Source organism: Otolemur garnettii, unplaced genomic scaffold, assembly GCF_000181295.1.
Source record: "Otolemur garnettii isolate 467f Iridium unplaced genomic scaffold, OtoGar3 scaffold00357, whole genome shotgun sequence".
NCBI classification, from domain to species: domain Eukaryota; kingdom Metazoa; phylum Chordata; class Mammalia; order Primates; family Galagidae; genus Otolemur; species Otolemur garnettii.
The window spans coordinates 212,016-238,880 of NW_003852752.1; the positions used below are offsets into that span (position 1 = coordinate 212,016).

General features: G+C 35.4%; 2 protein-coding genes across 2 annotated transcripts in view; both read left to right on the forward strand.

The window, feature by feature from the left end:
- Window positions 1-26,865, forward strand: part of CFH (complement factor H) — a 167,828-nt gene that overhangs the window by 126,293 nt on the left and 14,670 nt on the right. The gene's annotated exons all lie outside the window — the stretch shown is intronic.
- The window catches only part of LOC100962039 (complement factor H-like), a 53,958-nt gene that overhangs the window by 15,600 nt on the left and 11,493 nt on the right, over window positions 1-26,865 (forward strand). Inside the window, exons 5-9 of the mRNA XM_023509102.1 lie at window positions 15,126-15,252; window positions 16,731-16,907; window positions 24,720-24,896; window positions 26,040-26,222; window positions 26,329-26,508. Coding sequence (XP_023364870.1) covers window positions 15,126-15,252; window positions 16,731-16,907; window positions 24,720-24,896; window positions 26,040-26,222; window positions 26,329-26,508 — 844 coding nt within the window. The remainder of the gene's footprint in view (window positions 1-15,125; window positions 15,253-16,730; window positions 16,908-24,719; window positions 24,897-26,039; window positions 26,223-26,328; window positions 26,509-26,865) is intronic.

Below are 26,865 nucleotides of genomic sequence, written 5' to 3' on the forward strand. Positions count from 1 at the left end.
ATACAGTATTATGGCATTGTACTGTTAATTTACATTTTTATAGGTAATTGGGATTAGCATGTATATTTATGGTTTAATTAGTATTTAATTATTATAATCCATAGAATGCAGGAGATTTTGGTTCTTATTTGCTGGAATCTTAGTAATTGTGAATATCAATTCTTTCAATTAGATTTGCCACAAGTGCATTTCTTTATGGGACTAGGATTATTTTCTTTAATACTTATTTTGAATATAAATTGCTCATTTTACTAAAATTCATCAATCATTTTTCGCAATTACTTATTGTTTCCATTGAAAGTAAGAGTTCATTCTTAAAAGATTATGGATGTTGTACTATATTTTGTTGTAAAAATCTACTGTACTTTCCTGTTCTATATTTTAAATTCATTTTATGTTCATTTAATTCATGATTATAACTATATTTCTTTTTTTAATAGGGCTCAGGAAACTTTCTCGAATATTGTTCGAGAAAGGCACAATAAAAGGCTTTCTATTCAGTACCAGATGTCTATGTCTGTATTTTTGTGTCAATAACAAGAAAAGCACAATAAAAGATATATATGTATATATATGTGTGTGTATATGCATATATATATGTTTATGTACACCTATATATATATGAATATATATATAATGGCCATTATTCTAAATACTCTATATGCACTAATGGAAGATAATTTTTCAACTACTCCTCCAGTAACTTGCTATCTTAATTAATATAGGTTCATAAGAAGTTTAAATATCTAATGATGACATTTCACCCTAATTTTTTCCCTTATCCATCTCTTTTTTGAGTCTGGCCATTCAAAGTTTGATGATACCATTATTTCTATTCTTTTCTTGGTAAACTTACTAAAAAGAGGCTAATGATAGTTTGTAGCATTAATAAGGGATTTTTTGTATTTTGTTTTGTTTTGTTTTTATTGTTGAGGATTTATTGAGGGTACAAAGAACCAGGTTACATTGATTTTAATTCTTAGGTAACATTCCTCTTATCATTGTGTCCCATCCCCAAAAGGTAAATCACATACATTAACCCCCACCACCCTCCCTCCTTTCCTCTCTCTACTCTCCATTTCCCCCACCCCCCACCATGTACTACATCATTAATTGTCCTCATATTAGAATTGAGTACTTAGGATTCTTGCTTCTCCATTCTTGTGATGCTTTACTAAGAATAATGTGTTCCACTTCCATCCAGGTTAATACAAAAGATGTAAAAATCTCCTTTTTAAATGGCGGAATAGTATCCCATGATATACATATACTATAGCTTGTTAATCTATTCCTGGATTGGTGGGCATTTAGGCTATTTCCACATTTTGGTGATTGTAAATTGAGCTGCGATAAACCATCTACTACAAGTGTCCTTATGGTAAAAGGATTTTTTTCCTTCTGGGTAGATGCCCAATATTGGGATTGCAAGATCAAATGGGAGGTCTAGTTTGAGTTCTTTAAGGATTCTCCATTCTTCCTTCCCAAAAGGTTGTATTAGTTTTCAGTCCCACCAGCAGTGAAAAAGTGTTCTCTTCTCTCCACATCCGTATATACCAGCATCTGTACCTTTGAGATTTTTTTGATGTGGGCCATTCACGCTGAGGTTAGATGCTATTTCAGGGTGGTTTTGATTTGCATTTCTCTGATTATTAGGTATCATAAGCATTATTTCATCTGTTTGTTAGCCATTTGCCTATCTTTTTTGGAGAAGATTCTAATCATCTCCCTTGCTCATTGAAATAAGGGATTGTTGGCTATTTTCATGTTGCTTAATTTGGGTTCTCTGTAGATCCTAGTTATCAAGCTTTTGTCCAATTCATAATATGTAACTATCTTTCCTATTTGTATATGTTGTCTGTTTGCTTTGGTTGTTGTCTCCTTTGCTGTACAGAAGTTTTTCAGGTTAATTAAGTCCCATTTGTTTATTTTTGTTATTGTTGAAATTGCCACTGAAGTCTTCTTTATCAAGTCTTTCCCCAGGCTGATATCTTCAAGTGTTTTTCCCATGTTTTCTTTGAGGATTTTTATTGTTTCATGCCTTAAACTTAGGCCTTTTATACATCTTGAATCCATTTTTTTGAGTGGAGAAAGGCGTGGGTCAAATTTCAGTCTTTTACATGTAGATATCCAGTTCTCCCAGCACCATTTATTGAATAGGGATTCTTTCTCCCAGTGTATGTTTTTGTTTGGTTTATCAAAGATCAGGTGGCTGTAAAATGTTAGTTTCATCTCCTGGTTTTCTATTTGGTGCCAGATGTCTATGTCTGTATTTTTGTGCCAATACCTTGGTGTTTTAATCACTATGGCCTTGTAGTACAGCCTAAATTCTGGTAGGCTGATTTCCCAGGTTTGTTTACATTATTAAGAACTGCCTTAGCTATATGAGGCTTTTTTCTGGTTCCATACAAAGTGAAGATTTTTTTTTCCAAGTCTTATAAGTATGACATTGGTATTTTAATAGGGATAGTCTTCAATCTGCAGATTGCTCGGGGAAGTATAGACATTTTAACAATGTTGATTCCTCCTACCCATGAACATGGTATGTTCTTCCATTTGTTAATATCTTCTGGTATACTTTTCTTCTGCTATTTCTATTCTTAGGGCTTCATAATTTTCTTTATAGAGGTCCTTCACCTCTCTTGTTAGGTTTATCTCCTGATAGTTCATTATCTTTGAAGGTGCTGTGAAGGGAATTGTGTCCTTGATTTGCATCCCCTCTCTTCTTCTGAATTTTGTTTGCCTGAAAAATTGTATTCCATTCCTTAACTCTGAGTTTTAATTTGCCCTTTGTGGCTAGGTGTATTTCCTGCAGACAGCACATGGATGGCTTGTGTTTTTTTTATCCAATCAGTTAGTCCATGCTTGTTTAGTGGGACATTCAAGCCACTAACATTTATTGAGATAATTGGTAAGTGTGATGGCATTCTATTCATCTTATATTGTGAAAATCCATTGTTTAGTTTTATCTCTTGTGTCATTGTGGAAGCTAGGTTTAATCCTTTAGTTACTACATGCTTGCTATACTGGTGGACCATTGTGATGGTCAGTGTGTAGAATAGGTCTAAGTATTTTCTGTATAGCTGGTCTTGTTGTGGCAAACTTTCTCAATGTTTGCATATTAGCAAAAAGTTGGTTTCTCCATCAATTTTAAAGCTTATCTTAAAAGGATATAGAATTCTAAGCTGAAAATTATTTTGTTTAAGTAGATTAAAGGTAGATGACCATTGTCTTTTGGCCTGAAAAATTTCATTTGAAAAGTCTGCAGTCACCCTGATGGATTTGCCCAAGTAGGTACTTATTCCTTGCAGTTTGCAAAATCTTTTCTTTTATCTTGACTTTGAACAGGTTCATGACAATGTGTCTTGGAGGAGCTCTAGTTTGAGTTGAGATGACCTGGGCCCGATATCCCTCTGAAAGGAATGTGTCAGAATCTTTGGTAATATTTGTGAAATTTTTATGTATAATATTCTGTAGTATCCTCTGTAGCATTCTTCTTGCCCTTCTTGGGCACTTATAACTCATATGTTTGAACCCTTCATGAAGTCCCATAATTCTATCAGTAAACATTCTGCTTTCTTTCTCTTTTGTTCTGACTCTTTATCTATCTGACTTAACTCAAGAGCTTTGTCCTCTCCTTCTTTTGTCTGCATGGTCTAATCTGTTATTGATACTTTCTACTGCAACTTTAAGTCCCCTAGTTGACTGCTTCAATTCCTTTAGCTGTGCTATCTCCTTTCTATAGTCTTCATATCATTCATCTCTTATTTGATTCTATTTTTGGATTTCCTTTTGGTTATTTTCCACTTCTTCAGCAATTTCCTTCATTGTTTTTATTTTCCATATTTTAAATTCCCTTTCTGTCATTTCTAACAGTCTTTATAGGTGGAATCCTCTGTAGTAGCTACCTATGGTCCCTTGTGGGTGTTGCTGTGGTCTGCTATTTCATGTTGTCAGGATTTTTCTGCTATTTCTTCCTCATGAGTGTGTTCTTCTGTTTGTTTCCTTGCCCTAATTTTTCTTTTACTTCCTCTTAAAGTCACTGTACCTCCGACCTAAGGTGTTGATTTGTTCTTTTGGTACAGGAATAAAAGGATGAGAAGATTGAAAAGCAAAATGGAAAAAATTTAAGAAAAAAAAAGAGAGAGAGAAAGGAAAGGGTGTGAATAAAAGGGAAAGAGAAGATTGACAAGAAGAAGAGAGGCACAGAAAGAGGTAGATAGGAGTGTAGAAGTGTACAGTAGGGTACTTTGACCCACATCTTAAAATCCAACCTCTGGGGGTGCTGGGTTGGGTGGTTCCCTTGATATCTGCAGCTCTTTGCTATCCTGAGCAGACACAGTACCCCACCTCCACCAAATAGAGAAGAAAAACCAAAAATAGTATAAATCAAACCAAATAAAGAAAAACTTTACATGATAAAATTGGGGAGAAAAACAAATAACAGGGCTTAAAAACTATGAAGAATGAAGTTTTTATTATTAAAGAAGGCAACAATGAGAAATTATAATTACATGAGGAAAATGAAGGATAAAAGAAAAAAATCTAGGGGGAAAATGTTGAAGTAAATACAAAACAAAGAAAAAAACAAAGCAATAATTATATATATATCTTGCTGAATATTGCCTGTGTAATCTTCTGGGGTATGAAATGCTAATCACAATGCTGATATAGCTATATAAGATGGAGACTGAAGGCCTGTGCTGACTTCTTTGCTCCCAAACTGCACAGGGCTGAGAGCCTGAATCTCTCCTCATCCCCTTTAAAAGACACATGAAACTGTGACCCTTGCATAAACAGAGGCTGTCCTAGCAAAGCATGAGTCTCTGGGATCTCTCCTGAAGTGACTGCCTGCTTACCAGGCATGCCAAAATTAGCCTCATGCTATGCCTCTGAGGGTCAAAGCTGCACAGCAACTCTCCTACTCCTGAACAGTGAAATCTCTCCTCTTCCCCAGTGTCTCAGTCCTAGCTTCTGGGCACTGTTCAAAGTTACTTGCACACTCAACCAAGGCCTCTCAAGATAACTCAACCAAGTGCCCAAGTCCAGAAAAATAAAACGACCCACATGGAAGGCCTTCCCTGTGTGCAATCTTGCTGCTGCTATAGTTACAGCCGCAGTAGCTGCCACAGCCTCAGACCAAATGAAACCACTTGCCACTTCACCACTGCTTCTGTCCTTCTCCTGGGGTCCAGAAGCCTCCCTCTGCTTCCCTATATCCCCAGAGGGATGTTTCTGGGCAGATCCCACAAGTGAAGAGGTGCCGAGAGTCCTCTCTCCCCAATCTCATTGCACCTGGTTGCAAAGAAGCTGTTACTCAGCAACCATCTTGCTCCACCTCCACCTAATAAGTTTGTTAATTCTTCCAAATAGTTGAATACATTGGCATATCATTGTTCATAATGTCCCTTTCTTTTAAAAAACATATATAAGAACCATAATGATGCAATTTTTGTCATTGCTGATATGGCCAATTTGTCATCTCATTTTTCTTTCCTGATTAAGTCTTTCAAAAAGTTTATCAATTTTACTTTTCTTTCTTTCTTTTTTTTTTTTTATTTTTTCTTTTCTTTTATTTATTTATTTATTTTTTTGAGACAGAGCCTCAAGCTGTCCCCCTGGGTAGAGTGCCATGGCTTCACTGCTCACAGCAACCTCCAACTCCTGGGCTCAAGTGAGTCTCCTGCCTCAGCCTCCCAAGTAGCTGGGACCACAGGTGCCCGCCACAATGCCCAGCTATTTTTTGGTTGCAGCCATTATTGTTGTTTGGCAGGCCGGGGCTGGATTTGAACCCGTCACCTTAGGTGTATGTGGCTGGTGCCTTAGCTGCTTGAGCCACAGGCGCCGAGCCTTTTTTTATTTTTTAGACAGAGTCTCACTATGTTGCCCTCAGTAGGGTGCTGTAGCATCACAGCTCACAGCAACCTTAAATTCTATGGCCCAAGCAATTCTGTGCCTCAGTCTCCCAAGTAGTTAGAATTATAGATACCTGCCACAATGCCTAGCCATTTCTTTCCTACAGTTGTCATTGTTGATTTTAGTTGGCCTGGGCTGGGTTCAAACCCACCAGCTTCAGTATATGGGGCCGACACCCCACCCACTGAGCTATGGATGCTGCCTTACTTTACTTTCTTTATTAAATCATAGGTACATGACTTAATACAGGTACATTAATGTGTTTATGGGTACAATGTGCTGATTTGATATACAATGCAGGATGCTTACATCTAACTGATTAACATAACCATCTATTCACTTACTTGTTGTGGTAAGACATTTATACTCTAGTCTTAATAGTTTTAAAAATGTCATTACATTATGCATATTTAGGTGAGGTCCCCACAAATACCCTCCCTCCTCCCAGACTCCCACATCTCCTACCTTATTCCTCCTCTTCCCTCCTTCTTTCTGGACTATAGTTATGTTTTACCATTCCTATGAATGTGTAGGTGATTATATACTGATTTCACAGTAATATTGAGTACCTTGGATACGTTCCCATTCTTGAGATATTATAATAAGAAGAATATGTTCCACCTCCATCTGGGTAAACATAAAAGATGTGAAGTCTCTATCTTTTATATGGCTACATAGTATTCCATGGTATGCATATACTACAATTTGTTAATCCAATCAATGGGCATTTGGGCTGATTCCATGACTTGACAATTATGAATGGGGCTGCAATAAACATTCTGGTGCAAATGTCTTTGATGTAAAAATGATTTTTTATCACGTGGGTATGTACCTAATAGAGGAATTGCAGGATCAAATGGTAGGTGCACTTTTATTTCCTGTAGTATTCTCCAAACTTCCTTCCAAAAGGTCATATTAGCTTGCATTCATACCAGTAGTGTACAGGGGTGCCCTTCTCTCTGCATCCACACCAACATATGTAGTTTTGGGATTTTGTGATGTAGGCTATCATCTACTGGTGTAAGATGATATCTCCAAGTGGTCTTGATTTGCATTTCTCTGATGATTAAATATGATGAATATTTTTTCATGTGTTTGTAGGCCATGCGTCTGTCTTCTTCAGAGAGCTTTCTGTTCAAGCCTCTTGCCCACATAGACATGGTTTTATGTTTTCCTTTCATATTGATTAGTTTGAGTTAACTGTGGTTTCCAGTTATTTGACCTTTGGCAGAAGCTTAACCTATAAATATTTTTTCCCATTCTAAAGGCTGTCTGTTTGCTTTACTTACTGTGCTTTTGGCTGTGCAGAAGCTTTTTAGTTTGATCAGATACCAGTAATACTTTTTTTTGGTATTTCTTCAATTGCTGGGAGGGAGAGTTCCTTCCATAAAAAATTCTTCCAGGCTAATTTTTTCAAGGGTTTTCCCTGCACCCTCTTCTAATATTTTTATAATTTCATATCTTAAGTTTAAATCTTTTATCCAATGAGAATCAATCTTTGTTAATGGTGAGACATGAGGGTCCAGTTTCCTTCTTCTACAGGTTGCCAAGCATTTCTCCCAGCACCTTTTGTTAAATAGGGAATCTTTCTCCCACTGAATGTTTTTGATAGGCTTATCAAAGATGAAATGATGATAAGTGGCTGTGTTCATTTCTTGGTTCTCTATTCTGTTCCATAAATCAACATCTCTATTTTTGTGCCAGTACCAGCCTATTTGGATCACTATAGATTTATAGTATACCCCAGAATCTGATAACGTGATACCTCCTGATTGGTTTTTATTTCTGAGTAATGTATTGCCTATTTGAAGTTTTTTCTGATTCCATATAAACCAAATCACTGCTTTTTCAAGCTCTTTAAAACATGACAATGGTGCTTTAATAGGGATTACATTAAATCTGTAGACTGCATTGGGTAGTATAGACATTTTAACAATGTTGATTCTTCCCAACCATGAGCATGGCAAGTTTTTCCATTTGTTAACATATTCAGCTATTTCTTTTCTTAGAGTTTCATAATTCTCTTTATAGAGATCTTTCACATCCTTTGTTAGATGAATTCCCAGATATTTCATCTTCTTTGGCACCAATGTAAAAGGAATAGAGTCCTTGACTATGTTTTCAGCTTGACTGTTGTTGATATATATAAAAGCTACTGATTTTTAGGTTTTGATTTTGTACCCTCAGACACTGCTATATTCCTTGATTACTTCTAAGAGTTTTGCAGTTTTTTCTCTGGGGTTTTCCAGGTATAGTATCATATCATCCATGATGAGTGAGAGCTTGATCTCCTCTGACTCTATTTAAATACTTTTGATGCTCTTTTCTTGCCTAATTGCAATGGCTAGAACTTCCATTACTATGTTGAATATCAGTAGAGACAATGGGCATCCTTGCCTAGTTCCAGATATGAGTGGAAATGTTTTCAATTTTACTACTTTCAGTATGAAATTGGCTATGGGTTTGCTGTATATGACCTCTATCCATTTCAGAAAGACACTTTTAAACCTATTTTTTTGAGTATTCTGATCATGAAATGGTGCTGGATGTTATCATAAGCTTTTTTTTGCATCAATTGAGAAAATCATGTGGTCTTTTATTTTATGTGATATATTATATTTATGGATTTATGTATGTTGAATCAAACTTGTAACCTTGAATAAAACCACCTTGCTTGTGTTGTTTAATTTTTTTTGATGTGTTGTTGAATTCTGATTGCTTTGATGTTATAGAATATTTTTGCATCGATATTCAAAAATGATATTGGTGTATAGTTTTCTTTCTTTTTTGGGTCTTTTCCTAGTTTGGAGATCAAGGTGATATTAGTCTGAGTATTCCTTCTTTTCCTGTGTTTTGAAAAAGGTTATGCAATATAGGTACTAGTTCCTCTTTGAAAGTCTGGTAGAATTCTGATGTGAAGCCATCTGGTCCTGGACTTTTTTATTGGGAGGGGGGAGATTTCATATTGTTGATGCTATTTCAGCTCTTGATATAAGTCTATTCAGCATTTCTTTTTTGGCTGAGTCTAATAAAGTGGCATACTACCAGATATTGTTCCATTTCAGATTTTCATATTTCTGACAATAGAGTTTTTTGAAGTAATTATTGAGAATTTTTTGATTTCTGAGGTGGTGTCTACTTTTATTTCTCCTTTATCATTTCTGATTGATGATATTAGAGATTTTACTTTTCTGTTTCTGGTTAGATTAGCCAAACGTTTATCAATTTTATTGATCTTTTCAAAAAAACAACTTTTTTTTTATTGATTTTCTGAATAATTGTTTTGTTCTGTTTCATTTAATTCTGTCCTAATTTTGTTTATTTCTTTTCTCCTGCTGGGGTTGGAATGTTCTTCCTTTTCTTCTGCTGGGGTTGGAATGTTTTGGGGTTGGAATGTTCTTCCTTTTCCAGTTGCTCGAGATGTCCCAATAAGTTGGTGACTTCCTCTCTTTCTGTTTCCTTGATGAAGGCTTCTAATACTGTAAATGTCCCTCTTAGGACTGCCTTTGCAGTATCTTATGGGTTTTGATAATTTGTGTCTTCATTATAATTTTGTTCCAAAAATTTGGTGATTTCTTTCTTCCTCTTTTCTTTGATCCAGCTATCATGCAGCATAAGGTTATTTAGTTTCCATGACTTTATTTGAGTATGAAGATTCTTGTTGCTATCACATTCAACTTTTATTCCATGATGGTCTAAGAAGATACAAGGAATAATTTTTATTCTTATAAATTCACCGATGTTAGACTTGTGTCCTAAGATATGACCAATTTTGGAGGATGATCCCTGGGCTGATAAGAAGAATTTGTATTCAGTTTTGTTAGCATGAAACATTCTGTAGATGTCTGTTAAGTCCATTTGTTGTAGGGTGAAGTTTAAGTCCAATACTTCTTTGTTTAGTTTTTTGTTGGAGGATCTATCCAAACTGCCAAAGGGGTATTAAAATATACAACTACTATAGTGCAGGAAGATATCAAATTGTTGATGTCTGTTAGGGTTTCCTTTATAAATTGAAGAGCATTCTGGTAGAGCACATAAATGTTAATAATTGAAATCTCTTCATGTTGAGTGTTTCCCTTGACAAATATGAAGTGACCATCCTTATCTTTCTTACTTCTATTGGTTTAAAGCCTGTTGTATCTGTGAATAAAATTGCAACCCCTGATTTTTTTCAGGTGTCCATTTGTCTATATTATAGATGTCCATCCCTTCACCTTGAGTCTATTTTTATCCTTTAATGTAAGATGAGACTCTTGTATGCAACAGATATCTGGTCTGAGTTTATGTATCCAGAAATCCAATCTGTGCTTATTTAGAGGACAGTTTAAGCCATTCACATTAATTGAGAGAATTGATAAGCATGGTAGTGCTTTAGGTGTCTTGTTTTTCAAATGTCTAGAGTTTATATTTAATTCTTTCCCTACTGTGGAAATAAGGTTTTGTTTAAACGTTTCTGGGTGCATTTACTTTGACTGTGGACCATTGTGCTGATAATTATGGAGGATGGGTCTGAGAATATCCTGGAGAGCTGGTTTACTTATGGCATATTTCTTCAACATGTGTATGTCAGTAAAGCTTTTGATATCTCCATCACAGATGAAGCTCATTTTAGCTGGATATAGGATCCTGGGTTGGAAGTTGTTTTGTTTTAGGAGAATGAAGGTTGATGGCCATCCTCTTCTGTCTTGGAAGGTTTCAGCTAAGAGATCTGCAGTTATTCTAATATTTCTCCTTTTGTAGGTAATGCCTTTCTTACATCTGGCTGCTTAGAGAATTTTCTCCTTCATATTAACCCTGGCAAAGTTAATTACAATGTGTCTAGAAGTTCCTTTATTTGGATTGAATCATGTTGGGGTACTGAAGCTGTTTACTATTTGAATTTCAATATCTCTTGCAATGTTTGTGAAATTCTCCTCCATAACATCTTAGAGTAGAGCATCCACACATTTAGGTCAATCCTCTTCTTCAGGAATTCCTATAAGACGAATGTTTGATCTTTTGGAGTGGTCCTACAACTCTATCAGGGAATGATCAGTTTGCTCACCATCTGTCTGCCTCTTCTTTGAGGGTTTTGGAACATTCAAAGCTTTTTCTTTGATTTCAGAGATCCTTTCTTCGGCCTACTCATCTCTATTACTGAGGCATTCTACTGTATTTTGGAGCTCCTCAAATAATTTTTTCATTTCCTTGAGCTTTTCTATCTCCTTTCTCATTATGTCCATATCCTTGGTAATTTTGTTTTTGAATTCATTGATTTCTTGATACAACTTTTGTACAATTCTTTGGATTTTGATTTCCATCTTATTCTCCAATTTGTTCATCTTATTTGCCGTTCATATTCTAAATTATATTTTTGACATTTTGGGCATTTGTTTATGAATGGCATCTTCTAACATATCATTTTTGCAATTCCGTGGGGGAGTTGATCAACTCTGATTCCTGTTGCTGGAGTTCTTCCTCTTGTTCTGTTCCATGAATACTTTCCTCAGTTTGGGTATCAAAACTAATACAGTGTGATTGGATTGGGAGTTCTGGGAATTATAGTAAAGTAGCCCTTTACTAGATTGATGGCATTAGTGATTGTGGCTTTTTCCCTACAGCTTTACAAAGGTCCAGGTCAGACCTGCAGTGAGAGACTCTGAGGACCTAATTGATGTGATAGGGCTAGCTGGCTCTATCTTATAGTCAGCCAGCCTCTATCCAATACTGTTGAGTTGTAAAATTAGTGTGAAATCTCAGTTAGAGGGAGATACAGTAACTGAGATCCCCTGCCTCCTCTCATGACAATTTCAAGAGTATAAGTCCCTCCAAATTCAATACAACCACAGCTCAACCTTAGAGGGTTGCCAGGTGGATAGCCCAGGTGGAAAGTTCCAAACCATTTATCCCAGGCAGCACAATCACTGCTCAACTGTGATTTCAAACATTGTCCTGCAACCTGATGGTAGGGATCCACAGGCAGCTTGGACCCAGAAACCCGATAGGCTGGAGTTTGGCTCTCTTTGGTGCTCAATGGGGTCAGAAAGGCCCACCCAGCCAAAGAGTCAGGCAAGGGAGATTGGTGCCCCCTTCCCTGCCTTATGCTGTAGCCTTGCCCTGGCACTAATAACCCCATGGGGCTGTGGTCAGGTTCCCTTCAGTGGGCAAAAGCATCAGGGATATGGGTCTGCGGGAGATAAGGTGGAGTCAGCGCCTCCTGCCCACTGTACTGCAACCTCCTGTATCTAAAGCTCAGCTCCCTCCAGTTCTCAACAGCCTAAGGGAGTGCACCAACAGCATCAGTCCTGGAATTTGTTCACCATTGTCTGTGGGAGGGTACCACTGCTAGGCATATTTTGTCCTCACCAAGTCTGTGTCTCTGTACCAGTCCATGCCGTGAGCGTATATTGCTGTAGTGGGTACTCTTGGAGTCCATGTCTAAGTCCCAGTCCCATTCCATGACGGCCAATTACTGTTATCACAACAAGTACTTTGTGGTCATAGCGGCTGTGCCTCTGTCCCAGCCCTGCCCCACCACAGGTGTGTACCGCCTAGCATGTACCCTCATTGGGGTCTGTATTTCTGTACCACAATACTCCACCAAAGGCAAGTACCTCCACCAGGAGGATTTTGCATTCACAAAGGCTGTGTGTCTGTCCCAGCCCCGCCCACCAGGTGCAGGTACCACAGCAGGGAACACCCCCTGCTCACCAAGTCTGTGTTTCTGTCCCAGCTGTGCTGTGCTGGCAGCCCCCAAGGTTGAGGCCTGGCTCCCTCAGGTGGTCAAGAGAAATGGGAAGTGCTTCTCCGAAATTTAACCAAGACTGCGAGCCCTGCCACCACCCCAGCCACTGCACTCTGATGTGGGCCACATAACTCCCTCTCCCAGAGACTTCTTTACTCTGCAGTCCCTAATTAAACCCATGCAGCTGTTTCAGATTTGTAGTGGCACACTTCATGCCCAGACCATTCTAGGAATTGGGAAACATGCTGGACTTTACAGGGGACAGGCTTCCCGACCTGTAGGGGAAGGAGGGACTAGGAGTTCAGAATTGCAGGCAGAATATTTGTTAAATTGTACACGAGGCAAGAGAGTGCCTAGGCTCACAGGTGGACTCTGGAGGAGTTCTGATGTTCAGCGGCTCTCTCCCTTGGGATAAAATAAGGGGAGAGCCAACACTGCTCACTTGTTAGTAGAAAGCACACCGAGCTGCTCTCTTGGGGAAGGGTCTCTTGTCCGCTTGGTGATAGGTTTTGTACCTGTAATTTGTTTCCCTGGATTCACAGCTTTCCTCAGTAGGGATGATGTGAACTCCTGACCTGCAGCTTTCTTGAGAACCTTCTGTTCTTTATCTCTCCTTCTGGATGAGAACCTCTGTGGAAAACTGGCTCCATTCGGCCATCTTGCCCAGTCCCCAAGTTTATCAATTTTAGATATCTTCTAAATAACCAGCTTTTGATTTCATTATTTGTATATATGTTTACTTTTTTAGTTTATTATTTCACCTTTGCTATTGTTTTATTCATTCTGCTTACATTTAGTTTCACTTCTATTTTTTCCTGATATCTTATGTAGAAGCTAGTGTCAGTAGAGTAGAACCCTGTTTTTTCCATTTAGGTATCTAGTAAGATCAACTTATTCCATACTGCTTCAGTGTCAATCCACAGATTTTGATATGTGGTTTATCCATTGATGTTATTTTGGAGATGGGGGGGCAGTTTCCCAAAATGTTTATTAGGTATGGGGGGAGGCGAAGAGTAGTATTGCCATTTTTTTCTTCCCTAGATTTTTACTAAGAAAAAAATAATTTTGGAACTTTTAAAGTCTATACCTTTTGGTATTTGTGGTTGGAGTCCTTTAGAATTACTTGTATTAAATTGTGTTTTAAAAAGCTCTTTGTTATATATAGATCAACTGGATCTTTTCAAGTCTTATGTCTTAAGTATTATTAAGGCTGCCTTTATGTTAGGGCTAGTTGCTTAGAATATTAATAAAGCTTCTTCTGTTGTCTCTGTTAAAAAATATGGATGTTCAAAGGCATCTCTCCACTCTAATCAAATTTGAATGTCTCCTAGTGTTGTGTGTGCTCTGGGAATCTGTTTCATTCTCTAGTAGTTGTTCTTCATCTGTTAGTTATTCTTCATCCACCCATTCTCGTTGAGTTTTGACCTATTCAGCAGTGTGTCACTATTCAGCCAAAGAATCTAAGGAATTACTACACAAATTTCTAGGCTCTTCTACTCAATATTTTCTTTCTGGTTTGCTCTCTATCTCTACTCTGCAAATTCTAGTGACTTCAGCATTTGAGAACACTCATTGTTATTTCTTCTAGTCATCAAGGCTGCCATATTCTACTTATATTCCTTCTCCCTGTGGAATGGCTGTTTAATGATATTTCCCTCTTAGCACTACTTTAGTGTCACCTCACAAAATTTTAAATATGTTTTGCTATCATTCAATTCAAAATATTTAACATTCACTCTTCTGATTTCCTAGTTATCCATGGATGTTTATATGTGAATCTGAGTTCTGAGGAAAAATCCAGTAATTGATAGTAACTTTAACTGTCAGTTTATAGAAACAATAACTTTTACTATTTCAAGTTAAGTTATACCTAATTTGATTGATGAATCATCATTTTGGCTTTCTAAGATAAATAAATCAGTTGCTTTTCATTGGTGTCTTTGGACTCCATGCATCCCTATGCTTTGAAGCACACAATAATAATGATATTTCAAAATCTTGGTCCAAAGTCTATGGCAGCTATTTTGCCAGAATTTCTAAGATTATCACCTCCTGTCATATAGTCCAATGGGCTACATGAGTTCTGGGATAGTCTAAAATATGCAAACTAGGCAAGATTTAAAATTCCCATGAATGATCATACTATTGACTTGTGGCTTACTGTAGCATCCTGGATTTATTAGACAGATTTCTATAATCTCTCAGACAGGCTTATAAGTGTTTTTAGTCTAGCTTTATTAAAAAAAGATAAAAGGTCTTGATATAATAACTTTGGAAACTCTTAATTTATTTTATTTGATGTAAGAAGTTAGAAGACTGTGATTATCTAGGATTTTTGCTTACAAATGAATGACTTTTTAGGTTGTCATGTTATTTAAGTTCTCATAAAAATGTTTTTGAACATATGCTTATCTTTTCCTTATATCTTTCCTGTTTAGAAACATGTTCAGAAATAGAAATTGAGAATGGGTTTATTTCTGAATCTCAGGTTATATATCCCTTAAATAAACAAACACAATATAAGTGTAAACCAGGATATGTAACAGCAGTTGGTAAAACATCAGGATTAATCACATGTCTGCAATATGGATGGTCAGAACAACCCACATGCATTAGTAAGTAATTTATTATGCTAGTCATTATTATACAGATGATATAGAAAAGTTTACTTTATCTTTTTGAAAATGTTTATGTGGTTTTATCAGAAAATATAAAGAAATATTTAAGATAAAAAAACACATATTTTTCCTTTTTAAGATTAACTACTAGATATTAGTCCACCTTTCCATTTAAGTTTTCTTATTCTTTTTTTTTTTTTTTCACTTTAAAGCATCTTTTGATTTACAAACTGTTTAGAAAACTTTATGTGCATTTTCATGTAAACTCATTTAGTTTTATCTGTGAAATTGATGTCATTTACATATACCTATTTATAGGTGATTATCTTTTAGTATAAAAATCTTTGCCTTTGTATATAAGAGTATTCAGTGGAGATATGGATCCATTAAGCATAATCTTATAATACATTATCTTTTATAATTTATATTTGACACTGTAAAACAGCTCCACTTCTGAATATCCTTTCTGTTAGAAAATATTCAGAAATACGTAAGTAGTGAAGAGAGAGAAATGTTTCTAGATGCTACCTGTTTTTGCAGTGTTGAAAGATATCCATGCCATATTATCTAGTTATGTATAAAACTTTTATAAGAATGATTTGCCTAGTTTATGATATTTTTCCCAAAGCCACTTAGTATTATGTTTGAAGCGATATTTAACACAACCACTTTAAGTGGTGTGAACATTTAAGATATCCATTCATACAGTTTTCCTCTCTTTCTTAGAAAGAAATATATGGGGCGGTCCCTGTTGCTTAACAAGTAGGGTGCCAGTCCCATATGCCAAGGGTGGCGGGTTTGAGCCTGGCCTTGGCCAAAACTGCTAAAAAAAAAAAAAAAAAAAAGAAGAAGACGAAGAAGAAGAAAAAAATCTATGGTTAATATGAGCTCTACTTAAGAAATGTTTGCCCTCATTGAATCTTAAATTCAGCTGAAGAAAAAAATTTTTCCTTCATATAAAATTCATGTCATATTAAATATACTAAATTTTGATCTATTATTTATAAGAAGTCATTCTTATTATGTAAGAGAAATATCTTATAAATATGCATTGATCTTTTTATTCAATTAATTTTTTTCTCTTTTATATATAACTACTAATGAGTCTTGCATTTTAACTTGGAGAATACTATTATGATTTACTAAAAACAAAGCAATATATACCTAAAGTGGCATTTTTATTACTATTAATTTCATATATGTTAAGTAGAATTTAATTGAGAAAAATACTCTCCAAATAAATTATTCAGAACATTTAAGTGATGAAAAAATGCTATATAGAAACATTTTTCTTATTTTAAGTACTTATTGCAAGATAATAATTTATAAGTAGTATTCTTAAATCATTTTTATACAGTACTTAATTTATTAGTGTAATACATATAAATCAATAAATCTTTTATTGGAATTGGAATCACTTAGACTGTACATTAAATTAGGGTAGAAATTAGATTCTCGATTTTATTATGTTCTAGAATCTTGTGATAAGCCAGCATTTACAAATGCCAGAGCCAAAATTAACAGAACATGGTTTAAGCTCAATGATGTCTTGGATTATGAATGTGATGAAAGATATGAAAACAAATACAAAGCTACCACAGGCTCCATAGTATGTGAATACCATGGTTGGTCTGATACACCAACCTGTTATGGTAAGTACTGTTTTTCCAGTGATACTTTCTTTAGGGTAAAAATAAATCTATATGTGTCCCATTTTTAAAATTTGAATTGTTTAGAGACATTTTTAAGGGAAGATGATTAAAATCAAGATATCTCCTGATCTTAGCTACCCTTGCAGAGGGTATTTTAAAACCTAAAGAAAACATTGATCTTTAAAAGAGTACATTAAATTAATGTTTCCTGTGAGCCTTAGGATTAAAGTATAATTGTTTAGTTATCCTATATGCAAGTTTTTGAATTATTTAGAAGTGAACACACCAAAATTATAGTTTGTTATTCCTCAGCTATTTTGTTCCTAAATTTCTGCTTTATACCTCTACCTTGAATGTTAATTTCTGTATTTCTTGAGTGTAGCTATTACTTTCTAACTTTAGGAAGTTCTATGGAATCTCTCTTAGGCTTGCCAGTCAACCATTTGTTTTCCATGAATAGAAGAAGTTTTATATATGTGAGAAAATAAATGTATGTAAAGTATTCTAAGCCAAAGAAATAGTATGTGTAAAGCTTTGAAAACAAAACAGTCTATTTGAGAAATATCATGGTGGGGCACACTCTAGTGATGACATTTGAGAAGTTTATGAGCTAAGTCTAGATAGGAGAAAGATGATTATCCAGGTTAGTTCAGAGTGTGTTAGCATTTGGATTCATTTTACAAAGGATGAAAACCCATAATAACATTTTGAGGAAAGGAATGATATCATTTGATTTGTAGTTCTGAAATTTTTATGACTCTTTCAAGAAGTGTGGATATAACTCTTTTAAGAAATGTGGAAAGGTCAGGGCAAGATGGCAGACCAGAAGTATTGTTCAGCTAAACTCTCCTAGAATGACAGGGGAAAAAGAAAGAACCTAGCCATAGCTGGCATAGGACCTTACCCATAGTTGTAACTGAGGTGGAAGGGGGTAAGTTAGATACAACATAAGATCTAGAGTGGTGCAAATCTTATGAATTAGGCAAGTGATTGTGACCAGCTGGGATCTGCGGGGCTCACCTGTGGTCCAGGATGGGAGGAAGCCCTTCTAGAGTTTTCAGTTGTTGGAGGGAAGCTGTGCATTGAGTGGAAAGCTTGGAAGATTGGCAGATATGAACAGTATACAGCAACCAGATTTAAATACTGGTTGGAGTGTATTTGCCATTGGTTTAGTGGCTAGTGAGACAACCATACTGACAAAGTCTTTGTTGCCAGGGGGCTGCCATTGTAGGAAGGTCATGAGAAGGTCCTAGCAGGGTCCTAAAGCCTAGCTGTCTTAATTCCACCAGCCAGGCTCAGAACTCCACTCTTGGGACAGGCTGAGGGATTGCTGCACCCCTTGGGAGCTGGTGGTGAACCCCTTGGATTCAGAGGGCACTGTGAGATCTGTCCCTAACAAATTCAGCTTTAAGATCCCAATCTGCCAGGATCTGAACACTGAGGAAACAATCAGTTGATCACTGAAGGCAACTAAGTTAGGCATATGGACCATAGAGGTTGCTGCCTGTCTTCTCTCTCTTATTAAAAAAACCCATAATGACACCTGGTGTCCTGTAGACATATTGCAACAGATTGTCATCAAAAGCAAGAGCTCTTATTTTGTTGACCACAAGGAAGAGTTTAATTTTGCTCAGGCTAAGGCCACTTCCAGACCTAAGCTCTGAGACAAAGTAATTTGAAACAAAGGAGGAAGTGAGAAGGAAAAAGGAGGAAAAGGGAGTGAACAAGAAGATAGAACACATGAGGAATAATCAACATAAAAATTTGGGCAACATGAAAAACCAAAACAGAGCAACTCCCCCAAGGGACCATGAGGCAGCTACTGCAGAAAGCTCCACCCAGAAAGAATTAATGAATTTTACAAAAAGGGAATTTAAAATATGGATGATAAAGACAATAAAAGGAATGAACTAGAAAATGGAAGAAAATGGAAAGACAGAATGAAAAATCAGAAGAGAGATGTGTAGAATATAGAAAGGATATGGCAGAGCTTAAGGAAATGAAGGAGACAATCAGGGAACGTAAAGATGCAGTAGAGAGTATCAAAAATAGGTTAAATCATGGAGAAGAAAGAACTTCAGAGCTAGCAGATAAAGTTTTCAAGTTAACCCAGGTAGGTAAAGACACAGAAAGGAATAGAGAGAAAGCAGAACAGAGGCTTAGAGAACTACAAGATTCCATGAAATGTTCAAACGTATGAATAATAGGGATTCTTGAAGGAGAAGAAAATTGTCCAAAAGGAATGGAAGAGACTAGAGACTACCATAAATGAAACCTTCCTAAGTTTTAATAAAGACCCTGACACACTCCTTTCAGATGGATATTGAACCCTAGTCATCTGAACTCAAACAGAGCTTCTCCAAGACAAATTGTAATAAACCTGTCCAAAGTCAAGATGAAAGAAAAAATTCTGCAAACAGCCAGGAATAGGTGGTAAGTGACCTACAGAGGAAGAGCAATTAGGATGACAGCAGACATTTCAACTGAAACTTTCTAAGCCCTAAGAGTATGATCATCCACCTTCAACATTCTTAACAAAACAATTTTCATTCCAGAATTCTGTATCCTACTAAACTAAGCTTCAAAATTGATGGGGAAATTAAATCTTTTGCAGATATACACTCACGAAATTTGCCACAGTAAGACTAGCTCTACAGGAAATAATTAGACCTATTCTCAACATTGACCATCACAATGAACCACTAGCAAAGTAAACACCCAGAAGCTATAGGTCAAAACTTAGCTTCCACAGTGGTGCAAAGGATGAAACTACACAAAGGACTTTCACAAAATAAGATGAATAGAGAACTCCACCACACTTACCACTTCACTCAATAAATGTCAATGGACTTAATTCACCTTTGAAGAGGCACAGGCTGTTTGATTGGATAAAAAAAGCACACACTATCCATATGCTGTCTCCAAGAGACACACCTAGCCTTGAGGAACAAATCAACACTCAAGGTTAAGGGATGGAAAACAGTGGTTCAAGCAAATGGATTTCAGAAGAAAGGAGGGGGTTGCAATCTTATTTTCAGATACAAGCAGATTTAAAGCAACTAAAATTTAAACAGACAAAGATGGACACTTTATACTGGTCAAAGGAACAATACAGCAAGATGATATTTCAATTTTAAATAATTATGTACCCAACATTAATGATCACAGACTTGTGAAACAGGATTTGATGGGTCTGAGCAATATGAATTCTCATAACACCATAATATCACGGGACTGTAATACCTATCTGACAGAACTAGACAGAATGAAATCTAAACAAACATACAAAAGACTTAAACATGACTCTACAACAAATGAGATTAATAGACATATACAGAACAGAACATCCCAAAGCTAAAGAATATACATTTTTCTCATCAGTCCATGGTACATACTCCAAAATAGAATACATCCTAGGATACAAATAAACTTCAACAAAATTAGAAGAATAGAAATTATACCTTGTATCTTCTCAGATCACAAGGCAATAAAGGTGGAACTCAACTCCAACACAAACATTCATCCCCACACATTGTCTTGGACATTAAACAACCTTATGCTGAATGATAGTTGGGTTCAGGAAGAGATAAAATGGGAAGTCATTAAATTTCTCAAACATAACAACAACGAAGTCACAAGTTACCAAAACCTGTGGGATACAGCAAAAATAGACTTAAGAGGGAAATGTATCATATTACATGCCCCACATTCAAGAAATAGATAGAGAGCACATGAAAAAACTCATGAACCATCTTACGGAAATGGAAAAAGAAGAACAATCTAATCCCAAACCCAGAAGAAAAGAAATAACAAAAATTAGATTAGAGATTCATGAAATTGAAAACAAATCATTCGGAAAATTAGTGAAACAAAAAGTTGGTTTTACAAAAAATAAATAAAATTAATAAAACTTTGTCCAGATTAACTAGAAACAGGAATGTAAAATCTCTAATAACCTCAATCAGAAATGATAAAGAGGAAATAACAACAGAAGCCATAGAGATAGAAAGATCATCTCTGAGAACTACAAGAATCTTTATGCCCAGAAATTTGGCAATGTAGAGGAAATGGATCCATCCCTAGAATCACATCCTCTCCCTAGAAGTAACCAAGAAGAAATAGATCTCTTGAAGAGACCAATTTCAAAAATTGAGATCAAAGAAACAATTAAAAATCTCCCAACGAAGAAATGCCCTGGTTCATATGGTTTCACAGCAGAATTCTATCAAATCTTCAAAGAAGAGCTTATTCCCATACTGCAGAAATTATTCAAAAAAATTGAGGAAGAAGGAATCTTCCTTAACATGTTCTCGTAAGCAAATATCACCCTGACACCAAAACCAAGAAGACCAAACTAAAAAGAACTTCAGACAAATTTCATTAATGAATACAGATGCAAAAATTTTCAACAAAATCCTAGTCAATATATTATAGCTACACATTAAAAAAAAAAATCATTCATCATGGTCAAGTGGGTTTCATTCCAGGAATGCAAGGCTGGTTTAATGTACGCAAGTCCATAAATGTAATTGACCAAATCAACAAAAGCAAAAACAAAGACCATATGATAGTCTCAATCAATGAGGGAAAAACATTCAATAAAATTCAGCATCCTTTTCTAATTAGAACACTTCAGAATATAGAAATAGGTGCCATAATTCTTAATCCAATTGAAACCATCTACGAAAAACCCACAGCTAATATTTTACTAAATGGGGTAAAACTGAAAGCTTTTCTACCTAGAACTGATGCCAGACAAGGTTGTCCTCTTTCTCTACTACTGTTCAACATAGTGCTGGGAGTTCTAACCAATACTATCAGGCAAGAGAATGTAATAAAAGTTATCCAAGGGTAGCAGAAGAGGTCAAACTCTCACTCTTTGCTGATAATGTGATCTTATACTTAGAGAACCCCAAAGACTCAACCTCAAGACTCCTAGAAGTGATCAAAAAATACAGCATTATTGCAGGATATAAAATCAATGTCCATAAATGTGTAACCTTTGTATATGCCAATAACAGCCAAGATGAAAAGCTAATCAAAGTCAACAATTCTCTTTACAGTAGCTTAAAAATAATGAAATACCTAGGCATATATATATACATATATATATATGTATATATATATACATTTGATCAAAGAGGCAAAGGAACTCTACAGAGAAAATTACAAAACCCTAAGAAAAAGAAATAGCAGAAAGTATTAACAAATGGAAGAACATACCATGTTTATGGGTCGAAAGAATCAACATTGTCAAAATGTCTATACCTCCCAAAGCAATGTACAGATTCAATGCAATCCCCATTATAACACCATGATCATACTTTCAAGATTTGGAAAAAATAATTATTTTCTTAGTTGGAACCAGAAGAAACACAGTATAGCCAAGGCAATTCTTAGTAATAAAAACAAATCTGGGGGTATCACCCTACCAGACTTTAGGCTGTACTACATGGCCATAGTGATCAAAACAGCATGGCATTAGCACACAAATATAGACATCTGAAATTGAATGGAAAACATGAGATGAAACTAACCTCTTATAGCGACCTGATCTTTGATAAACCAAATAAGAACATACAGTGGGGGAAAGAATCCCTATTCAATAAATGGTGTTGGAAGAACTCGAAAACCACATGCAAAAGACTGAAACTGGACCTGTACGTCTTGCAACTTAGTTACAAAAATTGATTCAGATGGATAAAAGATTTAAATGTAAAGCATGAAACAATAAAAATCCTCAAAGATAGAATGGGAAAACACTTGAAGATATTGGCCTGTGGAAAGATTTTATAAAGAAGACTTATAGGCAATTGCAACAACAACAAAAACAGATGAGACTTAATTAAACCAAAAAGCTTCTGTATATCTAAGGAATTAATAACCAAAGCAAACAGACAGCCTTAAATGGGAAAAAATATTTGCATATTATGAATTGGACAAAAGGTTGATAACTAGGATCTATGAAGAATTTAAATTAATCAACACAATAAGACGCAACAATCCCATATATCACTGGACAAAAGACATGAATATATCTTTCTCTAAAGAAGACAGATGAATGGCTAATAAACATATGAAAAAATGCTCATTGTCCCTGCTCATCAGAAAAATGCAAATCAAAACCACCCTGAGATATCACCTAACCCCAATGAGAATGGCCCACATCAGAGTCTCAAAGCTGCAGATGCTGGTGTGAATGTGTAGAGAAGGGAACACTTTTACACTGCTGGTGGGACTGCAAACTAATATAACCTTTTTGTATTAGTATGGAGAATCCTCAAAGAACTGCATTAGACTTCCCTTTTGATCCTGCAATCCCATTACTAGGCATCTACCTAGAAGAAAAAGAAATCCTTTTATTATAAGGACATTTGCCCTAGTCTATTTATCTCAGCTCAATTTATAATCACCAAAATGTGGAAATAACCTAAATGCCCAGAAATGGATTAACAAGCTGTGGTATATGTATACCATGGAATACTATTCTGCCATTGAAAAACATGGAGACTTTACATTTTTTTGTATTAACTTGGATAGAGATGAAACACATCCTTCTTAGTAAAGTGTCACAAGAATGGAGAAGCAAGATCTAAAGTACTCAATTCTAATATGAAGGCAGTAGATGAGCTAATACAAGGGGTAGGGTAGGAAAATAAGGGACTGGGGAAGGGGAAGAGGGTGGGGAATGTGGGAGTCACAGTGCATTGAGTCACACCTCTTGGGGGTCAGACACAATTATAACAGGGACTTTACCTAAAAACTGCAATCAATGTAACCTAATGATGTATATGTATATATATACATATGTATATATATGTATGTATGTATATATGTATGTATGTATGTGTATATATATCAAATAAGAAGTGTGGACATAACTTTTTCAATTGTCTGCCTGTGTAGCAAATAGAAAGTTCAAAATATTACCACAGGAATTAAGATACTTAAAGGATGATTTTTTTTTTCAATGATGGAAGATAGCCTACTGAAAGCTGTAGGGGATATTGCAGAGAGAAGCTGCAGAGAATGAGTATATGAATTACATAGATCTCTGAGGAAATGGGAGAGGAAGGAGTCACAGCGTTTGGGTGGAGATATTAGGCATTGGTGGCAATCAGACCACTTACAGCTTTCTAAAAGGAGAAAGAAAGGAAAATTATTATATAAGTCTAAACTGATGATTTCTATTTCGAAGTAGTAGACCAGGTGATCTGAAATTGAATAGAGCATGGGAGATGGATGAGGAGAATCACTAGGAAGAATATGAAAGCAGACAGAGAAGAGACTGTTTAGGACAGATGCAAGCTAGGCTTTAATTAGCAGGGTTGAGGGTGTAGTTTGATTCATTCAGGATGTCAAGAAACACATACATATTATAGAAGAAAAGAAAAGGGTGAAAACTGTATGTTCTGTTTCCTGAATTACATTAAAAAGAAATACCAATTTTCATGTAAAGCATTCTTTTTTTAATTAACAGAATAACTTTATGCTTTGAGTACAAAAAATATAACAATGAAATTTATACATGTCAGTTATTAAAACTAGATTCAGTTTGAACAGGTTGAATTTAGAAATTAATTTTTAGGACAGCTATATTGCTGTTTAATACTGTTTATTTCTCACAGTTCATATGAAATTAGAGTGGATAAAACATAGTAGGCAGAATTATTTTAAGTAAAAATGTTTATATAATGGCCCCCTGTATCTGAATCAACCAGCACATACCTCACTTTTACTTGGCATATAATATTCACTTTGGCAATGATTTATCATACATTCTCATTAAATTACTCTACTTCTTTCTTTTAGAAAAAGAATGCCGGCTTCCTACAATAGATGCACACTTAGTTCCTAATCCCAAGCTAGACAGTTATAAAATTGGAGATGTGGTGAGATTCTCCTGCAAACCAGGATTTACAAGAGTTGGACCAGATTCAGTTCAGTGCTACCACTTTGAATGGTCACCTAACATCCCAACGTGTAAAGGTGAATATTTATCTTAAAACTGCTGAAACATGACTTAGAATTTTGAATACTAACATGTATTTCTTCTTTTAATTTTCAATGAGCTTCCAGTATCTATAATATAATGCACTAGTGAGAGACATACCTGTGAAGGAAATGTTTTGGGGGCAGATACCTCAAGTTTTCTTATTTAAGTTAATCTTCAATTGTTTCCTAAAATATATATATTGGAAGTATTCATAGCTACATATATGCTGGCTGTCTTAGTCTGTTTTGTGTTACTATAAGAGAATATTTGAGGTTGGATAATTTATAAAAAAGTTTCATTTGGCTCATGATTCCAATGACTGTAGAGTTCAAGGTTGGGCATCTGTCTCTAAGCTTCAGACTACTGCCACTCCTGGTGAAAAGGGAGGAGAGCTGCTATGTATAGGGATCACATGATGAGAGGAAGCAGGGGTGGGGTGTGGTGGGGGTAGCCAGGCTTTTGTAAGTAGTTAGTTCATGGGAACTAATAGAGTGAAAACTCACTCTAAGGGAGAGCATTAGTCTATTCATGAGAGATCCACGTTTATTCCCAAACATCGTCCATTAGCCTCCACCTCTATCACTGGGGATCAAATTTCAGCAGAATATTTGGAGGGAACAAACATCAAAACAATAGCTGTGGCTTAACTTGAAAGGACTTCTTTTGTTACTTTTCATTTGCCTACAATGCCACCATTACTTACTGGACATTAAATATAGCCTGGGCTTTACTCAAGTTTCATTGAGTACATCTAAATAATATGTAACTGGCTTATCGTACGTTCATTTCCATTTATCTCTTAATAAATTTGAAATACATTGATCAAATGCTTGTCTTAGTGGTTGTACATTTTCAAAAATTTATGATAGAATGTTTCCATGTATTATGAAAATTAACATAACTTTTGTAAGCATATTTGCTATTCTATGTATATGCATCTTGAATATCAGACTACTGAACATATTTGAAAATTTTAAATATGCTTCTAATTTTAAATATACTATTTCTATATACATCATCTCTAAATCTGGTACAAACAACTTTTTTTTTATTATTTAAGAATACTGAGTTTCACTGGGTTTTTAAATTACAAAATAGATAATTTAACCATTAATTACATAGTATTTCTACTGTAGAGCAAGCACTATTCTGTGGTCCACCCCCTCAACTCAACAATGGAGAATTTAAGGGAATAAAGAAAACAGAGTATGTACACAGTGAAGTGGTGGAATATGATTGCAATCCTAATTTTCTGATGAAGGGGATTAGTAAAATTCAATGTGTTGATGGAAAGTGGACAACCTTGCCAATATGTGTTGGTAATGTATAAAAATACTAATGTTTAAACTTCAATTAACACTTTTTTGTATTTGTATAAACATGTAAATTGTTTCAACAATAAATGTATTTTTGACATTCATATAGAGGATGAGAGTACATGTGGAGATATACCTGAACTTGACAATGGTTATGTCCAGTCTTCTTCCCCTCTCTATTACCATGGATATTCAGTGGAATTCAATTGCACAGAAACATTTACAATGGTTGGACACAGATCAGTTACATGTAGGAATGGATCGTGGACCCAACTTCCTCAGTGTGTTGGTGAGAATACACTTCTCAAATCAACATTTAACAAAGTTTAATATTTTCACCATAAAAACAATATTAGTAACCATATTTTTTAACTGTTTAGATAAGCCTGAAAATGTCCAGTATTCATTATAATGAAATTTAACTGGTGTTGTTGACAATTTGATATGTTTACAAAGAAATAAAAAATGTAGAAATAGAATTTGGGGAATCTTTGTATCTCTTATGTTAATATTCTTTATCTTTAAATATGTGCAGCTAAATTTTACTTTTAAATTGTCATATCATGAAATATGAGTACTAATTACCAAGAAAATAGAACTGTTTTACATAAATACTGGTGTTGTTCTTGTATGTCACTCTTTCTTT